This window comes from Dromiciops gliroides, chromosome 1 (genome assembly GCF_019393635.1).
Source record: "Dromiciops gliroides isolate mDroGli1 chromosome 1, mDroGli1.pri, whole genome shotgun sequence".
Taxonomy (NCBI): domain Eukaryota; kingdom Metazoa; phylum Chordata; class Mammalia; order Microbiotheria; family Microbiotheriidae; genus Dromiciops; species Dromiciops gliroides.
The window spans coordinates 644,697,316-644,721,040 of NC_057861.1; the positions used below are offsets into that span (position 1 = coordinate 644,697,316).

At 36.8% G+C, this 23,725-nt stretch overlaps 2 protein-coding genes across 2 annotated transcripts in view; one reads left to right on the plus strand and one right to left on the minus strand.

The window, feature by feature from the left end:
* Positions 1–23,725, minus strand: part of PTPRD (protein tyrosine phosphatase receptor type D) — a 2,680,207-nt gene that overhangs the window by 603,159 nt on the left and 2,053,323 nt on the right.
* LOC122731736 (40S ribosomal protein S29-like) lies at positions 15,823–15,993 on the plus strand. The gene has a single exon (XM_043972014.1). The coding sequence runs from the start codon at positions 15,823–15,825 to the stop codon at positions 15,991–15,993; it is 171 nt and encodes a 56-aa protein (XP_043827949.1).

The following is a 23,725-nucleotide window of genomic DNA, read 5'->3' on the forward strand; positions in this document are numbered from 1 at the left end:
CACTATTTGCTACTGAAGTTTTGCTGATATGAAATCAACACCACAACAAGGAAGTTTAAAGAGGCTAGATTCTGCTATGAGCAGAAAATATCTGATCACCTTGCTAAACAGAGAGACAGAAAACCAAAGGCAACATTTCTTTAGAATATAAATTCATTTTCAAAAACCACACAAAAAAGGATGGTAGATGATTGTAAGTATCATCTCCTCCAAAACCAGTGAGAAGATATGAAGAGAAAAATGAGTGTTCAGAAAGCTTGGCATGCCACACAAGTCAAATTTAAAAAACATTTTCAAAGATGAAGCTGGAATGAATATAATAGAAGAAAAATGAAAAAGATGTCAACACCTCTGTAACAAGCTATTTTGTTCATCAATGACAAAACTGAAGCAAGACACTAATATCTCAATCCCCGTTTGTACTACACATGAGAAAACGAAGATCAATAGTAAAGAACATAAAGACAGGAAGACTAGCTGGATTGGAATATACATATATATACACATATATATATATACACACACACACACACACACACACACACACACACACATATATATATATATATATATTTATATATATATATATATATGCCAAGCAGATCTGGGCTGGAGGCAACATGATTTTCTAGGCTTTGTGGGATTGATTGAAAGATATTTGAATTAGGGTAAGATGCTGGATAAATGCGGAAAAAATCAAGAATAGCATCACCCCCAGAAGGCTACAACACATGCAAAAAATACTCATTCATCTGACTCCTTTCTCATCAGTACAAAAACATTCTGAGAATAATCTATAAATGCATCAAGGGACACCATAATAAAAATAAGAGAAAGAAAGAAGAAAACATTTAAAAACAGTATTCTATAGGCAATCACATCTTTTCTGTTATAAAGCTGACTAAAATATACAGAAGGGGCAGCTAGATGGCGCAGTGGTTAAAGCACCGGCCCTGGATTCAGGAGTACCTGAGTTCAAATCCGGCCTCAGACACTTGACACTTACTAGCTGTGTGACCCTGGGCAAGTCACTTAACCCCCATTGCCTAAAAACAAAAAAACAAAAAATAAAATATACAGAAAACAAACAATTCTACTATAAACATAGTATGTCAAGTATTTCTTTTTTTTAATATTTGAATTTGTATTGCGAAATCCCACCTAAGAGGCTATCTTCCTGCCAGGTACTTCCCAGTTAAACCAAAGAAGTCTTGAAAATAACAACTGGGATAACTTCATTTAGTAACAGTTCTCTGATTATTATTATCAAGTGAAATATAAAGAAATACCACAAAGGCTTTTTTTAACCACTTGTCTTCCAGCACAAAATTAGTGACTTGCAATGGAAGGTAAGAGCTTCCTGATGTTTCTGTTTGTAAGATGACACTACATTGATTGTCATCAAGCCCGGGAGAGCTACCAAGCTAAGTATCCTGGTGTGAGTAGGAATGGATTTGACCTGATCTGGCTCAAGATGACTCTTCAAGTTGCACTTTATTTAAGGCTGTTCTTTTATGACAGATAAACTCAAATAATGCCAACCTCCCTCCCAAAATCATTCTGGTGGTCCCCTGTCTATTTATGGGGCCTCAGAAACCTCTACTTTCTCAGCCTCCAGAATGAGCAGATCTGGGGAGCTCCCTAAGGTACTCAAGACAGCCCTCATATGCTATCTAGAAAGGACCCCTCTCTTCTAGATAGATAGGCCCATCTATCAAAGAACCCAGAGCATCTATTAAAGGGCAGTACACAATGTGTGCTACATGACCAAATTTCAGTTTACAAAAAAAAAAAAAACAGTCCACAAATTAACTGCCTAATAATATGTCATATGTTGTGCAAGATTCTGGATAAATCAATAAAATAAAAGGAAAAAAATACATTCAGGAAAAAAAAAAAACAAGTGGATGACGACACCATATTATCTATATTGTAATACTAGATGAAGAGACCATTGAGCTAGTCCCATTCTAGCTCTTAGACAGACATTACAGATGGACTTAGTCAGGCCAAAAATTGAACAAGCTAAAGAGAGCTGCCTGGATTGAATTTGGGAAATTAGGAATTTGAGCTTTCAATGACCCAAACACTTCTCCCTAGAGCAAAAACTCATCGTTTTAACATGAATATTCTTCCTATGATTTCACATGGCTAACATTCATGGAATATTATAATCTCCAAAGAATTCAAATTATGAATCACATAAAGAACAATGGAGAGATTCAAGGTAGGTGTCAAAAGGCAACAGTTTATTAACAAAAATAACTTGTATACCAGAAGTCACTGAAAAGGTATTCTTTTTTAAGGAGGTGGGGCCAGGCAAGCAGTGAGAGATAGCACATGGAAAGCCTTAATGCTACACAGGCATTCAAATATTAAAAGGAAGAAGAAAGAAAGAAAAAAAGAAAGAAGGAAGGAAGGAAGTAAGGAGGGGAGGAAAGAGGGAAAGGGGGGAAAGAAGGAGGGAGGGAAAGAGGGAGGGAAGGAAAGGGAAGGAAAGGGAAGGAAAAGGAAGGAAAGGAAAGGAAAGGAAAGGAAAGGAAAGGAAAGGAAAGGAAAGGAAAGGAAAGGAAAGGAAAGGAAAGGAAAGGAAAGGAAAGGAAAGGAAAGGAAAGGAAAGGAAAGGAAAGGAAAGGAAAGGAAAGGAAAGGAAAAAGGAAACATTTATCAAGTGTCTACTATATGCCAGAGATTGCGTTAAGAACTTTACAAGTATATCGTTGGGTTCTCACAACATCCTGGGGAGAAATATGTTATTATTATTCCCATTTTACAACTGAGGAAACTGAGGCAGACAAAAGTTAAGTGACTTGCTGTGGGTCACCCATCCAGTAAATGTCTGAAGTCAAATCTGAACTTAAGTCTTCCTGACTCCAAGCCCAAGGCTCTATCTGCCATACCACCTAGTTGCCTAGAGGAAGGCATCCCATAGATGGGTGGACCTTCTGTGGAGTGGTATCACAGACAAAACACAGATAATTCCATCTAGGAACCCAAATCTACTAACTCCAACTCCAGCCCTATTTCTGGTATACCATGCTTGCCTTTTCAAGGTGAAATCAGTCACTCTGTGGTAACCACCAGAATCAAGATATTTGGAATACAGATGCAAATATAGTTTAGATCCTATTCAGTTTTCCACCAAAAGCTGACAGATAAGTAAACTATGCTAACAAACTTCTTGCCACTTTTGAACTACAAGGAATGTTAGAGCTGATCTAAACTGACCTCCTAAACAGAATTCTGCCCCACTTCCAAACGAACACATAGATAAGGAAACTGAGTCTTAGAGACATTAAGTGAGTACTCAACAGTGAGACAGAACGAAGGTTTTAAAGCTATAATCTCTTTACTCTTACTATTCTACAGCTCCTGGACACAAATATCATGGTCAGTTTCTCAAAAACTTGATTGGTTTTGGTAGTATGACCAAATTACTGAATTCAAGGGGATAGTGTAGACATTAAGAAGCTGAGGAAAATGGAAAGTTGATGAAATCATCTGGATGATTCAGCTAAAAAACTGTCACTAAGGATTTAGGCTAAAATTATCCAGATTGGCTAGGCTGATTGAATTTCATGGCATAATTACTTACCTCTCTACTTCATTAAGCCTATGCAGATACAGATTCAATTTTGTGATTCAGCAGAAAAAAAGTGATACAGTAAAATGGGAAATCAACAAATTACGCAATTCTGAATATAATAAAAGCTTTCACTACATTTCAGTTACCTCATTACATTTCAGTTACAAAGCTTGAACACTACCAACTATTTAATTGGAAATTCTATATAACTAAGGCCTTGAAGATTTTTCGTTTGTTTTGTTTTATAAACTATTCTACATCAATGACTATGAATCTTGGAACATCAAGTCTCAGAAGAATCAAATCTCAAGGTGACATGAAGTACAATGGAAAGACCTATGTTGGGTAATCTTACCCAATAAAGTGATGTATTACTTTAATATTAAATACAGTTGGGTAACACTGCCAATACAGTGATGACATGAAAGCAAGAAATGGTTTTTAAAAAATAGCATCATTGATAAAACAACAAACAAAAAAGGGAAGCAGGCTGGTCATGTCTAGGTAACATGTTGAAATGATACATTGGTAGCCTTGACATATTAAAACCATAAATGCAAAGGTTAGATATTCTGTGTCAAATTTACAGAAGATTTAATGAGATTTGCTCAAACTGCACAGTGCAGTCTGCACTGAGGGGAATGAAACCCACATCAAAAGACAATGGTTTGGGGCAGTTAGGTGGCACAGTAGATAGAGCACTGGCCCTGGATTCAGGGGGACCCGAGTTCAAATCCAGCCTCAGACATTTGACACTTACTAGCTGTGTGACCCTGGGCAAGTCACTTAACCCCAATTGCCTCACACACACAAAAAGACAATGGTTCCAGGGCTGTATATTAAAAAGGGTACAGGATTTTGAATCAATGACCCTGAATTTGAAGCTTATCTTCCCTACATGAATTTGGGCAAGTCCCTTTACTTTTTTGGGTCTCATTATTTTATCTGTAAAATGAGGGCTTTGGATTAGATGTTCTCCAAAATCCCTTTCAGCTCAAAATATGTGATCAATTATTCAAAAAATATGAACAATTTACTAATATGAACATGAGTGAATTTTAAAAGTCATTAAAATTCCTAAACAGACACTTTAAAAATCCATTGTTTTGGAATTTGGAATCATGTAAGCCTTCTGGTTCCCATTCATCGATAACCAGCCATTTAGCACTTTGTTCTGTATCTCTAATATACTTACTATGTACTTAGTACAGTAGCTAGTACATAACTACTTATTAAGTGTTTTATTTATCTATTTATTAATCCTATATATCATGTAGTATTACAAATATATGTGACTAGCACATTCCCTTCTATATGGTAAAATCCATGAATGCAAGGACATTCTCACCGAAATTTTGAATCTCCTAGGCCTACCTCCATTCCCTGCATGAATCAGTACCTAATATATATTTGCTCAATGTTGAATGAATGGAAGAAACTTGTACCTCCAATCAATAAAAATATCATTTTTTACTTGTTATAAACAAGTATTGCTATGTCAAAAATTCGTTTCATAGAACTTTTAGACTTGTTTGCTGAATCGGGAAAATGTATTTTAAAGCTAATTTACTTGGTTTCCGTACACAGTTCATATTGGTAAATCTGTTTATACTCACTTCCAAGATATGTCTTTGAATTCTATAAGGCAATACCTGATACCGAATTTCAAGGAAAACAGTTTATTTTTGGAATAGACAGAGCTCACAATTGCATTAACTGGTCTTCTATGGCAATTCTACAATATATAGCATGTCCAGATAAGCTAAGCATATGCAGAGAAATTACTTTTAAATCTAATAAAAAATTCATTGACTTGGCCTATTCAGTCCTTTCTTGAGGGGAAAGAGATTCTAAAAAGTGGACCAAGTATTCAAGCCGTGTGGCTGGACCAGAAACAAGTATGAGGCATAAATGAAAAGCTGGCTTTCTTTCATGGATCTCACATTATCACTTGTTTCCAGGCTGTCTTTTAGGTTCTCTCATCATAGCTATTATCAAGGTTACAATAAGCACAGGTGCATAATTGAATACCAAACTATCTTTACTGATATTTAAGAATTCATGTTAAGAAACCCATGCATACACCTTCTACTACAACTGAGCTTAATAGATGTTTGAAAAGTCAAATCAGTCCAGAGGTCTTTAAGTTTGCCTTTTAGTAGCAGACCTTTAACTTGCAAGTAATCTAATGAACACAAAAAGAAGATAATTTTGGTTCTGATAGTACAGAGAAGAAAAATTCTTAAGCAGGTAAGCAGTGTTAACAGAAATATACATTCATATAAGGTGTCATCTTTGTTCATTTTGGTATTTTCTTTCATTAGTAAAATCAGTTCTGTTTTGTTTTGCTTTTTCTTAAAGAATCTAATTAATACTAATTTCTGATTGACTTGCCTTAGCTCAGATTTTTAAAAGCTTTTTGCCGACTGTGTTTCAAAGTACATTTGGCTTATCCTTATCCCCAAATAAGGACAAAACTTCACATTTAGAAACTGAACTGCAGACAGCTTTCAGGTATAAAGTCCAAAGCCCAGTGAATGCTTCAGGTTAACCATTCCTGGTATAGACAGGCTGTATCCAACCAAGAGTGCTTTAGATGAAATGAGAAATTATCTTGCAAAAACAAATGGCATGTAATTTTATACAAATCCTAATTCCTTATCATTCCTGCATTTCTTCTAAATATTAACAAATGTAAATCAATGCCAGCTATGTTTTTTATCCATAGTAAACAGAAATTTTATAACACTAAAATATTTAGCAATATACCTCACCATCGTATTATTTTTATGAGTTAACTATAATTGTAAACATTTCAATTCCCACAGTGAAAGTTACAAAGAGAAGACAATTTGCATATACTAATTTGGCAAAAATTGCTTTCTAAATAACAATGTTTTACCAAGGCCATATTCCATTTTTCCTTTAGTGCTTTTTTGACAGTCAGAAATGGATACAAGTTGTAATTTACTTGTATCCATTTCCTACTTTACTAGTGTCCAGTAAAATCATTCAAACAGCATGACAGATAAAAGGCAATAATGAAAAGTGTTTGCAATCCTTGGAGAGCAATAATGTGCATTGAATGCAAACAGTAGTTAGGAAATAAAAAAAAAAATCTGATGGGCCACTAAGACGGCCCCTAAATATATTTGAGTATACGGCAATGAAAATGTTATGTAAAACGATGTGCATTGATCCAGTAATCCCCAAAGCTCCTCGACCGCCTTTAATTTACCTGAACAGAGGACTGCTTTGAGAAAAATCCTTCCAGACCCTGCCAAAATCTGACTGCAGGGAACAGCATATTTTTGTAGTCATAAAAGCAGAACAACAACAGAAAGATGTCAAATGTGAGGGCAATGGCAGCTGAAGCTATCATGGCTTTCATGCAAATAATAATCGACAACGTGAAAATGGCGGGTAAAACAGGCAATGAATTACATGGGAAAAGGACAGTCAATTACAGCTATTACCAAAACATCCATAACGTTTCAGAAATAGCCGACTGCACAATCCAAATATACTTCAAGGTATATGAAACAGAAAATTAACCAGAATTTTTGCATCCAATATTGTTTGTTTTGCTAACAAAGTGATTCTGATTAAGTTTATGGTCACACTGGAAGATCACAAGAATTTAACAAAGAGGATTACTGTAAATGTGAAACCTTTCAGCTGTAAACCTAATCATTTATGAAGGTATTTAGGTATATAAAATAGGAATATGTAACCTTTTACTGTTGCCAAATTTTTCTGAACCCCCACATTCAGTTATGTGAATCCATATGAAGTTCCGGCCCACAGTTTAAGAAGCTTTGTACTGGAGAGACACTGAAAATATGCTACTTTATGGAACCAATCTCCCACATTTCGTACTACAAAGCTTATTTATTGCTCAGAAAAAAAGAAGAAAAGAACCATGGCTTAAAGAAAAGTATCTATCCTATGACAAAAAGTAGAGTTCTAGAAGTCTTCAATTACCACTGGCAATTATCTGTTATGGTACTGTTATGGCATTTCTCTGTTACAGTACTTTGATGGCACAGGTCATAACCCATCCATGCCTTCTCATTCTCTATGATTCTTTTCAATGTTGTTTTTTCAACCGATGAAATATACACAGTTCCTTTCCACTTGGAAAAAAAATGCTTTCCTTTCTAGACTTTCCAAATATTCAGTTGACCTGCTTTTTTCCTAAGAGCCTAAGTGTTATTCAATCAGCTTTCACGGTCCCTGTGAATGCTCCAAAATGAAAATTGGTAGGGGTGGAAGGAAAGGATAACAATTACTGAGGTACCTGAAAAGAAAAAACGGCTTCTAACTGCCAAGACGAACCAACTTTATTATCAGTATGCCTTTTTGAGTTTTCTAGAATGAAAAATCAGATGTAATTATCTTATTAGCCTCATCATTCCAGTAACATGGCTGTTGTTTTAGGGTATTCGACTATCCCCAGTTTACAGAAGGATAAGTAATATATTCAAGAAAACAAGGTATATCTGCTCACTCAGCATAATAATGAATTCTAGTTAAAGTTAAAATTTTTTAAAGGATGAAATACCACTATTAAAATTCATATGCTTTCATAAGACTACACTTGAAAACTTAATCTCTTTTTTAAAAATTCATATTTCCTATGTTTTATATTGAAAAATAAACAAGCAATTCTGTCTTAAAATGGCATTTCAAGGACAAGCCTTGAAGAAAAATGTATGTAAATAAAGAATTCTATTTTAAAGAACGCTACAATTTCTAATTTTTTACTTCTACAATAGCAACAAATATTCAAGGAATATAATCAGGATCAATCAGTGTGATTTCAAATCCACCTTCTTCCTCCTCGTTTAGAAAATTTCTGTTATGTATTTTAACCAGATATGTTTTCTTGCTACATCTCTTCATTATATAGCAAAGATTATTATAGTGATTCTGGCATATAAATGATGGGCTCTTAACTCGTGGCTATAAGGGAAAAAAAGGGAAGCCTGCAAGCTTCTTCCTGTTACTGTTGAAACAGACCTGCATACTAAGATTGACACCTGGGGCGGCTAGGTGGCGCAGTGGATAAAGCACCGGCCCTGGATTCAGGAGTACCTGAGTTCAAATCCGGCCTCAGACACTTAACACTGTACTAGTTGTGTGACCCTGGGCAAGTCACTTAACCCCCAATTGCCTCACAAAAAAAAAAGATTGACTCGGGCTTTACAAACCTAATCATGGAGGAAGAGAATGCTGCTATATTTTTATCAAAATAATTTTATCAAATTGGTATATAGGGGTGAGGCATTCCGGTATAATAAAGAACAGGCCACTGGGTCAGAAAGAGAAGGGAAGGGAACAGGATTCTTATTTACATAGAAACTATTACATGCTAGGCAATGTGCTAAGCACTTTACTAATATTACACCATTTGATCCTCACGACAACACTGCAAGGTGTTATTATTATACAAATTTTACAGTTTAGGAAGCTGAGGTCACATAGTGAGTCCAGACTTGAACTGAGTAATTCCTGACTTCTTGTTCAATGGTTGTTGTTGGGTTTTTTTTTTTCTTTGAGTCGTGTCTGACTATGACTTCATTTGGAGTTTTCTGGACAAGGACTGGTTTGCCATTCCCTTCTCCAATTCACTTTACAGAGGAGGAAATTGAAGCAAATAGCGTTGAGTGGCCTGCCCAGTGAAACACAGCTAGTAAGTGTCTGAGGCCAGATTTGAACTCAGGTAGAGGGTGAGCTGTATCCACTCTATCCACTGTCTTACCAGCTGCCTCAGGAAGCTGGAAGGAAGATTTAAGTTCAAGTTTCATCTCTAAATCATTCTGGCTTTGTGACCCTGGAAAAAATCACTTGATCTCTGGGTGGCCTGGGCAATACTCTAAGATTATAAATTCCACAATTGCAGATCTGCATTGGTAGATGGAGTTTCCTCAACCATCCTTCATTACCACAATGAAATCACAGGTCTGGATCACCTCCCCTCTAAAAAAACGATATAATAGCTAGAAGTACATAGTTTATCTTTATAGTTGAAGAATACAAATTAAACTTCTCTTGTCAGACAAAAGGAAGTTCCTTTTTTCCCCCTCAAGCACCTGACACATCCCCATTGCTACTAATTTTGTCAACTCTTATTTGCTTAACCAAAAAGGGAAATTAACACCGCCCCACTCAGAAAATTAGTTCAATGACTCATATGAGGTAGAAATCAAAACCACAAGCATTTAATAGGCCATTCTTTATGAGATTATGAAAATCACTTCTCAGAATCCAAAAGATCACTGGATTATGGAACATAAGCTATTAAAATTGTGAGAGACCTCAAAGGTTATCAAGTCCAACTCTTTCATTTTATAGATGATCAAAAGAGGTCTAGAGAGCTTTGGTGATATCCCTCAAGGTCATATGCAATATCAATTAGCCTTGTCATGCTAGGGTTGAGTATCAATAGAACAGACTGGGTTATTAACACAGTAGAGCTGAACATGATATGATGAAGAAGCCGATGACGACAACAATGATGATGATGATAGCATATATATTGTTTCTACTTTTTGTCAAGCACTGAGCTAATCACTTTACATATATTATTTCATTTGACGCTCACAGTAACACTGGTAGATAGGTGTTATTATTATCCCCATTTTGCATCTGAAGAAACTAGCTTTGTGATCCTGAAATGTCAAACTCTCGGGCTTTGTGATCCTGAAATGTCAAACTCTCGGGCTCAGTTTCCTCAGCTATAAATTGGAGATAAATAGTACCTTGTTCAAAGGATTGTTGTATATATCAAATTACATAACGAACATAGAGTACTTTCTGTAGAACCACTATTATTACTTACAATGGTAACAAAACTATGTTATCAAAAGAAATACAGGTAAAATTAGACATTGCAACATCTGCCTTTTCTTTAGTAGAAAACATTACTCAAGATTTTAAAACTTATTCACAGTAGTAGGGACAATAAGTGAACTACAACATTTAACCAAATTCGAAATAGAAGGAAGAAGCCCCTACAGCCCCTTTCTTGAAAGACAGTAGTTCCTAGGGGCAGCTAGATGGCGCAGTGGATAGAGTACTGGCCCTGGAGTCAGGAGGACCTGAGTTCAAATCTGGCCTCAGACACTTAACACTTACTGGCTGTGTGACCCTGGGCAAATCACTTAACCCCAATTGCCTCGCAAAATCAAAACAAAAAACAAAACGAAAGACAGTAGTTCCTGATTTACCCTTTTCACTTAAAGCAAATGATTCCTCAATGTTCTTTTGAAATTAGGTTCTCACAGAATAACTGTATATGAACAACTAGCAAATAATTAAATTTCTGAAAAACTGCAGCATTAAAAAATACAAGCATTGATTTATGAAGCACCTACACTATGGCAGGTGCTGTGCTAAACCTAAATATTATTTTATTTTATCCTCATAATTACCATGGGTGGAAGGTGTTATTAATTTTATAGATAAGGAAACTGAGGCAGACAGTGCTTAAGTGACTTGACCACCGTGAGATACATAGCTACTAAATGTTTAAGGTATGATTTGAACTCAGATCTTCTTGATTCCAAGTCCTGGGCTCTATCCACTTCACCACCAAACTGTGCCCTTTATTTAGGGTGACCTATGTTTGGATTTATTTAACTTTTACCACTCCTCTCCTCATGCATATGATAGCCAAAGAAATCCATAGTCCTAAGCAGGGCATGAGGGAATAGTGAGTAATTAAAAAAAGCCTGAGAAATAGCCCACTGTATACTGCAGTGGTCTTCTCCAAAAGAGAGAAAATTCTGAGATTGTCAGAAGATCTTACTCATGCAGAAGATAGGTATTTCCTGAGTGAAGCATTATTCTCCCTTAGCTCATTTTTCTTTTGTTCTGGCTACTTATATAGGCTTTAAGAATTGTAAAATGGTTTATGTATATTATTCCACTTGAACCTCACACCAGCCCTTTAAGGAAGGTGCTATTTAATAATATCAAGTTTATTTTACAGATTTAGACACTGAGGCTCAGTGGGGTTATTCAATTTCCCCAGTATCAGAGAATTAATGAGAATAAGAGAAAAGATTAAAACCCAGATCATCCTCTCTCCAAGTTTAGTAGTATTCTATCCACCAAACCATTTATTTCAATGTCACAAATCATGGAAAGTTGAGTTTTTGTTTTCCATAAAATTCAAAGTTTCCCATGTACATTTGGAAAAAAATTAAATTACAGGAATAAAAAGTAGGGAGAATTATTGATGTACTTGAGGACTTGACTGGAATTGATATATTCACAATTCCTAGCTCTCAGAACATTTCACATGCTTGCAGAACTGGCATGAATGTTCTCTCTAAGCTAGATAAAAATCTGAAATAAGATGTTTCTTATTTCTGAATCAAAATATTAGGGCAGAGAAAGTTGAAAGCATTCTTACTGAGTAATTGTATTAGGACAGTACAAGAAAGAAACATAGTCAAACCTCATGCTTTCGTTTAAACCACTTATAACTGGAACTGTCTAGTAATAGTCCTGTTTAGAAGCTCTCCTTCAAAAATTCTTAACTTACTCTGCCATCTGTTCTCCATAATCATGCAGCATACACACACATGCACACTCACACATACACATACACATTACTTCCCATATTAAGTGTTATGTACACCTCTTGTCTACTCAGGATTATTTTGGTCTCAATTTTTCTTTGTGGAGGTTTATGATGTTATAAAAACATAAAAGACAGTGAAAGGCAGACTTTTGTGGGGATAAAATATTAAAGACTTATTCAACAAAAGCACTGCCAACTTTACCTTCCTATTGAACAGATCAGGTTGTGTCACTCATGTGATCAACATACTTCATAGGCTCCCTGTTGCACAAAGTAAACTTCAAATACTTATGATTAGCAATGCAATGCCTTTCACAGTCTGTTGCCATGCAACATTATTTTCTACTGTTCCCCTTATTCCAACTCCCCTATCAAATTTGGTCCAGGCAAACTGGCCTGATCTTTGTTCATTAGTCTCCTCCAACGAAAACAAAAAAAAACAAGGCAACCTTCACTTAACACTACCTATCTTTTAATCTATCATTTTATATCTTTCCTCCCTTTCGCAATCAATGCTTCCCTCCATTTTTAAAAAGTTGTTCTGGCTTCCAGTTTCTCTGTCTTCACTCTCTTCTAGAGGCAGCTGGTGGTACAATAATAGTAAGAGTGCTTGACCTGAAGTCAGGAAGAACTGAATTTAAATCTGGACTCAGACACTTTATTAGCTGTCTAACCCAGGAAATGTCCTTTGACCTCTGTTTGCCTCAGTTTCCTGAATTGTAAAATGGGGATAGAATAAGCACTTAGCTCAAAGGGTTGTGGCAAGGATCAAATGAGATAATGTTTGCAAAAGGGTCTTAGCAAATAACAGGTGATATTAAAAAGTTTATTCTCTTTTCCTTCCTTCTCTTCCCCTCCAGTCCCCTTCCCTTCTTTATTCAACCCCTTGAAATAAAGGTTCTGCCCTCAACACTCAACAGACACTGTGCTCTCCAAAATTACCAAAGATCCCTTAATTTTCAAATCTAATTTTCTTTTCTTAGTCCTTACCCTTCTTGACCTCTCTGCAGCATTTTCTACAGCTGATCACACTTGTACTCCTGAATATCATCTCCTTCCTGGGTTTTTGTGACACGTGCTTTCATTGTTCTTCTACTTCTCCAGTCTCTTTCTAATCTCCTTTTGAAAGACCATCATCCATTTCCTATCTCCTAGAAGTGGTAGGCTCTGTCAATCAGTTCTCTCATCAGTTTACATGGATTTAACTATCACCCTCAACTACATAACTCCAGTTCTACATCACCAGCTTTCTATTGGACATTTCTAAGTGGGTTGCCCCATTCGTGCCTGAAGCTTAATATCACCAAATGATCCTCATTATCTTTCCCATAAAACCCTGGACGCTCAGGTTTGGGATTCCCAAGTAATCTGCATTGTTACTCACCCCTTTGGGATTCACTTGTCAAGTTCTGTTGGTGCCAGCTCTACAACACCTTTCTTACCCATTCTACTTGACTCATGCAGTCATAGCTGTAATTCAGACCCTCATTTTCTCTTGTCTGTGGTACTTAATAAAATCGATGAATGAAGTATTTAATTACACTTATTATATGCAGAGCACTCTGCTAACTACTGGGGATACAAATAGAAAACTCCATCCCTACTCCCAAAGAGCTCACCTTCTAGTGAGGGAGGAAGCCTACACGGAAGGTTTCGGCTGCAATTTAGATGAAAAGCTCCTGTGGTCTTTAGAGAGCAGTAGTAAAGCAAATGGTAATAACTCTTCTCTAAAGTCAACCATACCACTTTCTAATGCTGAACCATCTGAAAGTGCCAACTTTCTTTTCTGGGCCTTCAGTAGCTGTTGCAGTACCTGCAAGAGCAGTTGCCAGGCTGCATCTCCACAGGGGTCAAAGTCTTTTAATTGCACTTGCCTACTAATTGGATTTTCTGCCTCTGGTTTCTTTCCTTTCCAATCCATCTTCCACTTAACAGCCAAAGGGATATTCCTTTAGGATATGTCTGATTTCTCCCCGTTAAGGACTCCTTTCTTACCTTGTCAATTGCCTAGCTTCCCTCAAAGCACCACTACAGTGCCACTTTCTATGTCAAGCCTTCCCTGACCTCCCAGACACTGCTGCTGCAATAAATAGAAATCAATGTTGGTTCACTGTCAGGACCTCTTCCACTTCCATATGATCCTGAATTTACTTTGTATATACTAGTGTGTGTTGCAGGGTGTGTGTGTGTGTGTGTGTGTGTGTGTGTGTGTGTGTGTGTTGTATATAGCCAAAAACATAAAAAATTCACAAAAGTCTATATGTTGCAATATATTTTAGCGATCAATTGCAAAGAGAAAACGATACTTTCCTCATGTGTTTTACACCATAAGATCATACTGATACAATTATAGAAATAAGTTTGTTCGACAACCTTCTCTTTAAAATCATCAGTTTCAACTTTAATAGATCCATGATCTCATTGATGTGGATAATTCCTTCATTCTTGCAGATCTCAACTCATCCATGTCCTTTCACACTGTGTGAGTCTTATCCATGCTCTCCCACAGGCTCTCCAGAAGAACAACCTGACATGCAACACATTTTCCTCTAGGTTGTTTTTTTTTTTTTTTTTACATTTTGTGGGTAGCAGTGCCAGACCTGTGGAATCTCCAAATGTTTTCCCTTGCTCTCACCACATGAGTGACACATCTCCTTTACTGATCACATATTCCCCCAATGATATTATCTCTTTCACCACTTCATGTGATTATGATGCAGCTTTCTTAGGGCTACTATGCAGCTCTTGAATCCACTTTGAATCGCCGATAATTATGTAATTTTCCAAGCTGTGCAGCCATATAGTATTGCGTAGAGAGCATCTATGCTTATTTATTTTTTTATGCCCAGAAGCACCGTGAAATTTCCCAAATTCTGTCCAGACTTCTCCTCATCTTACGTTCTGGGCCCCATTCACTGTCCATCTGCATGCCTATGCTAGACTCCTAAGACCACAGATTTAGAGCTAGAAGGAACTTAAAGGCCTCTAGTCTGACCTCCATCATTTTACAGGAGAGGAAAATGAGCCTATGAGAAGGCCCTTGCTTAGAATGACAGAGATAATGAGTTTTTTCAAGCAGGATTAAAACCTAGTCTTCTTGCCTCCAAGTAGAGTACAATGAAGAATGTACTGATGTTCTAACTAAACAAACAGCTAAACCAACTGCATGTCCATCTCTGGACAATCATGATATTTATCCATTTAATTTTTCCATATGGATCATTGAGCATTTTAAAAAATGAATTGCACTGAAGAGACACTAGCATATATACCTTGATGCAAACAGCAAGGTATTATCTGCAGAGAAAAACATCTGGAGGATCTTACCATCAATAACGATCAGGGTATTGTACTCATGGCATCAATTCCAGAATCCTACAGAAACTTATCCTTTACCTCTATCACCATTTTTTTGTTGTTTTTCTTTTTTGTTGTTGTTTTTGCGGGGCAATGGCGGTTAAGTGACTTGCCCAAGGTCACACAGCTAGTAAGTGTCAAGTGTCTGAGGCTGGATTTGAACTCAGGAACTCCTGAATCCGGGGCCCGTGCTTTATCCACTGCGCCACCTAGCCGCCCCTCCTCTATCACCATTTTAAAAAAAAGAATAGCCTCTTTTTCTTCTCCCGTCTTTGCTAGTGGCGCCATGGGTCACCAGCAGCTCTACTGGAGCCACCCTCACAAATTCGGCCAGGGGTCTCAGTCGTGCTGCATGTGTTCAAACTGGCATGGCGTGATCCACAAGTATGGCCTGAACATGTGCCAGCAGTGCTTCCATCAGTATGCGAAAGACATCGACTTCATCAAGTTGGACTAAATTATGTCTACGGATCTCACTGATTATGGGATTACTTTGACCATCAGTGACCACTGTTTTACTGGACTGTGTTCAGCTATTTGGTCTATCTACCTAAAGATGGATCCTGTTGTATCTGCTATGCTAATTTGTTTATAATAAACAGGTCATTCTCAGTTATGATTTTTTAAAAAAGGAAAAACTAAGCCCTTTTTTCTATCAAGATAAAAACATACATATCTCAGTCATTCCTACATATGTACTGCTTATATGTGTATATTCTCACATATGATATACATATATATGTACATACATACATTTGTGTATTATACACACAGATGTTCCATAAAAAGGGCTTCACCCAGGGGGCAGCTAGGTGGTGTTGTGGATAAAGCACCAGCCCTATATTCAGGAGAACCTGAGTTCAAATCCGACCTCAGACACTTGACACTTACTAGCAGTGTGACCCTGGGCAAGTCACTTAACTCTCATTGCCTCACAAAAGCAAGAAAGCAAAAGAGTGGGAGAGGGAGAGGGACAGGGGGAGAGGGAGGGGGAGAGAAGGAGAGAAGGAGAGAAAGGAAGAAAGAGAAAGAAAGAAAGGAAGGAAGGAAGGAAGGAAGGAAGGAAGGAAGGAAGGAAGGAAGGAAGGAAGGAAGGAAGGAAGGAAGGAAGGAAGGAAGGAAGGAAGAAAGAAAGGAAGAAAGAAAGAAAGAAAGAAAGAAAAGAAAGGGGCTTCCCCCTTCCTGTTCTCTTACATTTTAATGAGAAAGGACAGGCAAGAATTACCTCTTAAAGAAATCTTTTTTTTTTCTCGTGAATGTCCTTTCCTTAAGAAGAAACAGCACCTTCCCATACCTTTGCTAAACTACTTTCCTCCCTTACTAGTGGACAAGTTAAAAAAGTAATATTAGATGAGAGAACCTAGGAAATACCTAGAAGGACTTCCAAGTTGTCATCTTAGAAAATCTCAGCACTGCCAAAGTATGAAAAAGATCTAATGGTCTAATACCAGACCCAATAAGAAATATAATGTTCAACTAAACAATGTTGTACAGCAGAAATAGCAACAGGTAGGGATTAAAGAATGGACTATTTTAATGTCAGTTTACCAGAAACAACCTGAGTTGCCTCAATCACATTGCCTAAATTATTGGTGCTTCAGTTTCCTCACAAGTAAAGTGAAGCATTTGGGCCATATTTTTCCCCACTGAAACTCACTGTAGCCCTAAAATACTAAGATTTAGTTAGATATTTATGCATATATGTTACTAAACTTCCTCTGCTAAAATGCTATGTCGTCTTGTATCATGGATGGCCCATGATCCTCATAGCCCATGCCAGAAAAAGGGAGCTCTGGCAGACCCAAACAAGCTGAGATGGCTTCCAGTGTGTTCTTGGTTACACAGCTGTTTCTGCTGCCCAGACACCAGCCTAAGTTTTCAGGGGCTCAGCAGGGGGGACATTTGGCCACATGCAAAGGAATTGTTTTCCAACATAGCAACTTATAAAGACAGTTTCACGAGGAATGAGAAAGTTGTGATCTTTACTGAAGGGATTATCAAAACAGATTCCAGGTATTAATGCCTGCATGTATGCATGTGTGTGCATATGTGTGTTTTGTGTGTATATACGTTTGTGTCTGTATGTATATTGATATATTTATGTGTATATGAGCAAACGTATACAAATGTATACTTCAAGGACATGTATATACATATGTATATATGTCCATGTCTATATATATATATATATATATACACATTACATCCATATGCATACACACATATATCTGTACATGCAGATGCTAAAGAGTACAGACACCTTGAAGTTTCCCTGAAATAGGTAGGGACAGGGTAAACCTCTAGGCCAGGGGATTAGGGATAACTGGTGTAATCTGATATTTTTCTAATCTTGCTTACCAAAGTATTCAGTTCTGAATTCTAGCTATGGCAATGCAAAGACTTTCATGTGGATTTCTTTCAAAGCTTGCTATGTATTCAAAAGAAAAAAATATGAAGAAGCTTTGTTTCCAAATGCCTTTACTATTATATTTCCCAGTTGTTGCTGATAGTATTTTTATGTGTGTCTGTGGCCATACACTTTTATTTTTCTCAAGAGCTTGCTGTAAAGGACAGAACATAATTTTTGACAAATGCACAGTCCTACTGAATTGTTAGATGCCTGTCATTCTCAGAATAAATGGATTATTTCATAGGAACTTACTTTGTTAGAAATAAAAACATGGGCCTTTATTTGAGTTTTTAACAAAACAATCACATTTTTATTACATTTACTTTGGTATATACATTTTGTTAATATTAGCATCAATCACTAAGGGACTGATGATTCAAGAAATATTTGGATGTATGTCTCTTAAAACAGATGCTAGATCGTAAAATTCTTTGAAATAAAACTTATCACTCAAAATTTCACAAAATGCTACACATTCTAAAAAGATTCTCACTGAAATTAGCCATCTGTACAACATAATTAGTCCTCTATATCAAGTTTACTTATTAAAGATAATGTAGCATATGATTTAATAATAGCCAAAACCTAACCTAACACTATTTTATATGTAGATTACAGAAAATGACATGAGATCAAATAACTGTGGGTTTAACTGCCTACCCTGGACAAGAAATTAAAGATTGTAACTTTCCTTTATTCTGATTCCTTACTTATGGAAACATTTAAGTCTGAGCAACTTTCCTTCCCAATGGGAAATGAACAATCTCAGTCTGTGAACAAGGTTACAGAATATTATAATTTAATCAAATCAATCAATGAGCAATCATTAAGAGCCTGTGCCAGGGACTGTGCCAGGAATTGGGGATAAATAAAATAGTCTCAGTCCTCAAGAGATTTCCATACTACAGGAATTTACAACACACTAGAAACATGGGAGTGATGAAATAGGAAACTAATGGTATTTGTTGGAAATTCATGTTTTACAAAGCCAATATCCAGGTTATAGAGAAAAAACTGAGGCTTTCCAATCCATACAGCATTTACAAATAAAGTTAGCAACCCCATGTAACACTGTCCTTTTCATCTTTAATGTTTCATGGACCCCTTTGGCCATCTGGTGAAACCTACTGGCCCCTTATCTGAAGAATGCTTTTAAATGCATAAAATGTACAAGATTACAATTGAAACCAATTATGTTGAAGTGGATGTAATTTTTTTTTCTCCATTCACGTTCACAGACCCTCTTAAAGTCAAAGGACTTCAAGTTAAGAAACTTTGCTCTTTTGGCTTGTTTTTATAGGTCCTTCATTCAAGAAGAAGTTTCTTAGTTCCTAGTTTATTTCTTGGTTATTAGTTCCTTTCTTAGTTTCACCCTACCCTGGCAAATCAGTTAGTCGGTCAAGAAGAATTTATAAAGTGTTTACTATGTGCCATGCACTTAGCTAAGTGCTGAGTGTATTTAAAAAAAAAAGGTGGGGGGGAACCTGCCCTCAAGAAGCTACATTGCATTGGGGAAAACAACATGGAAAAACAATGCGATATACACAAATATATGTGTGTATACATACATGTAAATATATAAACATATACACACATGATAAAATGGAAATAATTAAAGATTAAAGGGAACCAGCAAACGCTTCTTGGAGAAGGTGGGACTTTAGCTGAGAAGTAAAGGAAGCTAGGGAAGTCAGGAGGTACAGGTGAGGATGGAGACAATTCTAGGTATAGGTGACAGCCAATGAAAGTGCCCAGAGTTTAGGGGAGTATATGGGAGGTCATAAAAGGTAATATTGGAAAGCAGAAAAGAGCCAAGTGATGAAAGGCTCTAAAAGCCAAACAGCAGATTTGATATTTGATTAGTCATCAAACATTTATTAAATTGCAACTTTGGTCATCTCCATTTTGCAGCTAAGGAAAATGAGGTTAAATGATTTGCCCAGGGTCACAAAGCTAATGGGATCTGAGGTGGGCTAGGAACCCAGGTCACCCTGACCCTTAAGTCCAACAATCTATGTACACCACACTATCCTGATGAACATCAAAGTCGCTTGGTCCTGAAAGTGTAGTCTTTAATATCTCGTGGCAGGAAATACCAGGCTACTACCACACCAGTGGTTTAGCTGTAATGCTTCCCAGAATGTGCCTTTACACATGCTAACTGGCATGGCACAACCATTTCCTCATCAGCTGGCATGAAACAAGCCTTTGTCTTCATGCCACCCAGGGCTTCTATCCAAAACAAAGCAAGTACTGAACACTACAGATCCTGTTGTGTTTAACCCAAGGCTAGAGAAAACATCCATGGTTCCACTTGAACACAGTACCTAAGCCTAAGAGATATGATATCTTCAGAATAATTTTTGGTCCTTCAGGTACATTCCCCACTACACACTTCCAATACTGCTTTGTTCTGGCTACTGTGAGCTATATTTTGTTAGCTATCAGTAGTCTCAGTAAAAGGTGCTTATCTGAATAGAAGTGGATCAGAGGATGTATAGCTCCTAAGGAACCTGTTACTATTTGCAGTCTGGAGAGGCCCTCCTAAACTAAAACAAATGAGTTATTTGTATGCCAAGTGTTTTGGTTTTCTGATGACCCTGTGTTAGTACCAAGAACACATAGAAATGCCTACCATAGCCAAATGTTGGAGCAGATTTGACTTGTTTCAGAGCACATCAGAAGATGCACAGAGTATACACAAATTAAGTTGAAATGAGCCCTAAAAAGTAGAAAAAAAAAACTGTGTACTGTATTATCGAATAATCGGGTGCTTGCTTAAGGCCAGTAGACTTAAATTCTAATTAACAGTTCAGCTGCCAAGTGGCTATGTAGTTTTAGGCAATTCATTTCATCTTTCTGGCTACAAAAGTGGGGTGGGGTTGGAGTATTGAACTGGAGCAGGGGTTCTTAACCTGGGTTCCATGGATTTGTGATTTAAAAAAACATATGTTGATAACTGTATTTCAGCAGAATTTGTTTCCTTTGTAATCACATGTATTTTTTTTAAATGCTTTAAAAAACAATGTTCTGAGAAGTGGTCCATGGGCTTCAACAGAATGTCAGAGGGATCCACAAAACAGAAAAGCAAACAGAAAAAAGGTCAAGAAACCCTGGATTAAAGGATCTCTAAGTTACCTCTCCACTCTAAAACTCTATAAATCAGAATAAACCTATAATTACCTTACTGTTCAAGGCCCATATAGCCATCCTATTGACTTGGAGACTTTCCAAAGAAAGTATGCTCATACTCATTGTTGCTTTTAATAAAATACCCTCTAATTGCTCCATGTATGCTGATCTCACCAATAGCATCTATTTGAAACATTCATAAAACAATAAAGCATTCACAGAAGTAGAAATTGGATTCATTTTGTCCATTTAAAATAATTTGATACTCCAACCTAATGAGAAATGGAATCTAACTCATAAATGTAAAAACCTCAATCTTAGATAGCTACACCCTAAAGTTCTATTTTCCATTGAGGGGAAAAAGGTCTTTGTCCATATAGTCATAAGCAATTAATTCAAATGAATATGATCAACAGTTTCACATGTGGCAGCTAGGTCTGGGTAATAACATTTTGGGGCAATAATTATTAACTCATTAGCTCATAAGCAACCCTACCAAAGAGTATTTTATGGAAGGTTCATTGTTGATTTTATGGAAGGTTCAGTGCTACACACTGAACAAAAATAAAGACAATGAGAATGAAGACCTCATTTATAGAGATTTTAAAGATTTACCTAAGTGCTTCCCCCATAACAGCCTTCTGAGAAAAGTGGTACATTTATTAGTATCCCCATTTCAGAGATGAGGAAACTGAGGCTCAAACTGGCTAAGGATTTTGCCACTGCAATACAGTTCTCTTTCTACTGTGTTGTAATGCCTCTCTAGGCTAGGAGATAACGATCCATGGCCAACACAATGACATAAGAAAGCAGATATAGTATTCTATCATCATAGGGAGGCACATAGAATCTGTGTATATATATATATATATATATATATATATATATGAAGAAATATCTTAGAAACTCTAATGGAAAAAATAGAAATAGAATAATAGAAAAAAGAAACAAGGTAAAAATGCCATGAAAAGTTTTCTGTATTAACATTATATTATGCTGCTATCTCTGATGAAAATCATCAGGGTTCCTTATGTCAAGTACAAAATAATTTTCCAAGTCATCAAACAAACCTAGCAACATGTACCTTGCTATTTGTAAAACTGTGATTAATCAGAAATAGACCACTGATGCATATGATAGCTTGAGAAAAAAAATATACTCTTTTAAAATGAAAAAATTAATTGAATTATCCATCTGTTATTGATAATGAAATTTATTGGTAAATAGTAAACATGTAGTATTTGAAATGTCTTGCTTTTTAATTTATGCAAGTTTTCCAGCTAAAATTATTTAGGCAAGCTGCCAATAAATAGAATGTATATCAGTCACTTGGCATAATGCCATTGCTTTGATGGACCACTGCTCTTCAGATATCCATCCCTGCTGGATATATATTCTGCTTTATCAAAAATGCTTCTGATTCCTTACCTGTTGGGCAGCTGTGAAACAGTCTGTCTGAGATTTCAGAGACTTTTCTATATAAAGGCATTTGCACTTAATATCTACTCTCATGGTGACAGGACAACTCAAGTTCTTGGTAAAGGAAGATACAATGGTAGACTTTTAGAGCTGGAAGGAAACTTTAGAGTTCATCTGGACCAGTTTTCTAATAACAGTAACCTGATTTTCTATTCTACTGTTTCAAGAAAATACATGAATACTGGAAACTTGAGAAATATTGACATTTAAGTATTCCGTTGAATACCCTTCGACCTTTGCACCTGTTTCTAAAGGACATGTGAGCCTTTGAGTTAGGACAGAGACACCACCCTATTTCTAATTTGTTTGTTGTCTGTAACTCGAATCTCTCCCCACACCAGTTCACTCTCCACTCAGATGGCAAACTGATCTTCCTCAAGTGCAGGTCTGACCATGTTACTCCCACTCCTCCCCAAATTATAGAACTCTACTGGCTCCCATTGGTATCAATTATAAAACTCCTTTTTGGTCTTTAAGGCTCTTCATAAACTGGCCCCTTCCTACATTTCTTGTCTTTTTTTTTTTTTTTTTGGCACAGGTCAATGAGAATTAAGTGACTTGTCCAGGGTCACATAGCTAGTGTCAAGTGTCTAAGGCCAAATTTGAACTCAGGTCCTCCTGAATCCAGGGTTGGTGCTTTATCCATTGCGGCACCTACCTTTTATCCTTCCGCATAGCCAGCCTCCTTACTTTTGTTTTCAAAGACCTGCCTTCGCCTAACTGCATTTTCACTGACTTCCCCATGCTTGCAATTATTTCAGTCCTCCTCTCCATCTCTTGGCTGTCCTGGCTTCCTTCAAGTTCCACCTAAAATCTGACCTTTGAGTCCCTTCCCTCTGTGATAACTCCCCTCTTTTATGAATCTTGTTTGCCCATTGTCCTCCCCCATTAGAATTCGAGCTGCTTAAGAGGAAGAGCTGGTTGTTTGTTTTTAAATTTCTATTTTCCACAATTAACACAACGTCTAACACAACGTGTGTGTGTTGGGGGGGGGGAGTTGGCAATGGGGAATAGAAATAAGTATTTATTAAGCTCCTACTATGTACAAAAATAAACTCATTTGATCCTTACAACAACCCTCTGAGGTAAGTGCCATTAAGATCCCCATTTCACAGTTGAGGAAACTGAGGCAGTTAGAGAAGGATTAAGTGATATGCTCAGGGTCATA

Excerpts from the sequence above, each read along its gene's own strand:
- LOC122731736 (XM_043972014.1), top strand. The coding sequence starts at position 15,823 with ATGGGTCACCAGCAGCTCTACTGGAGCCACCCTCACAAATTCGGCCAG.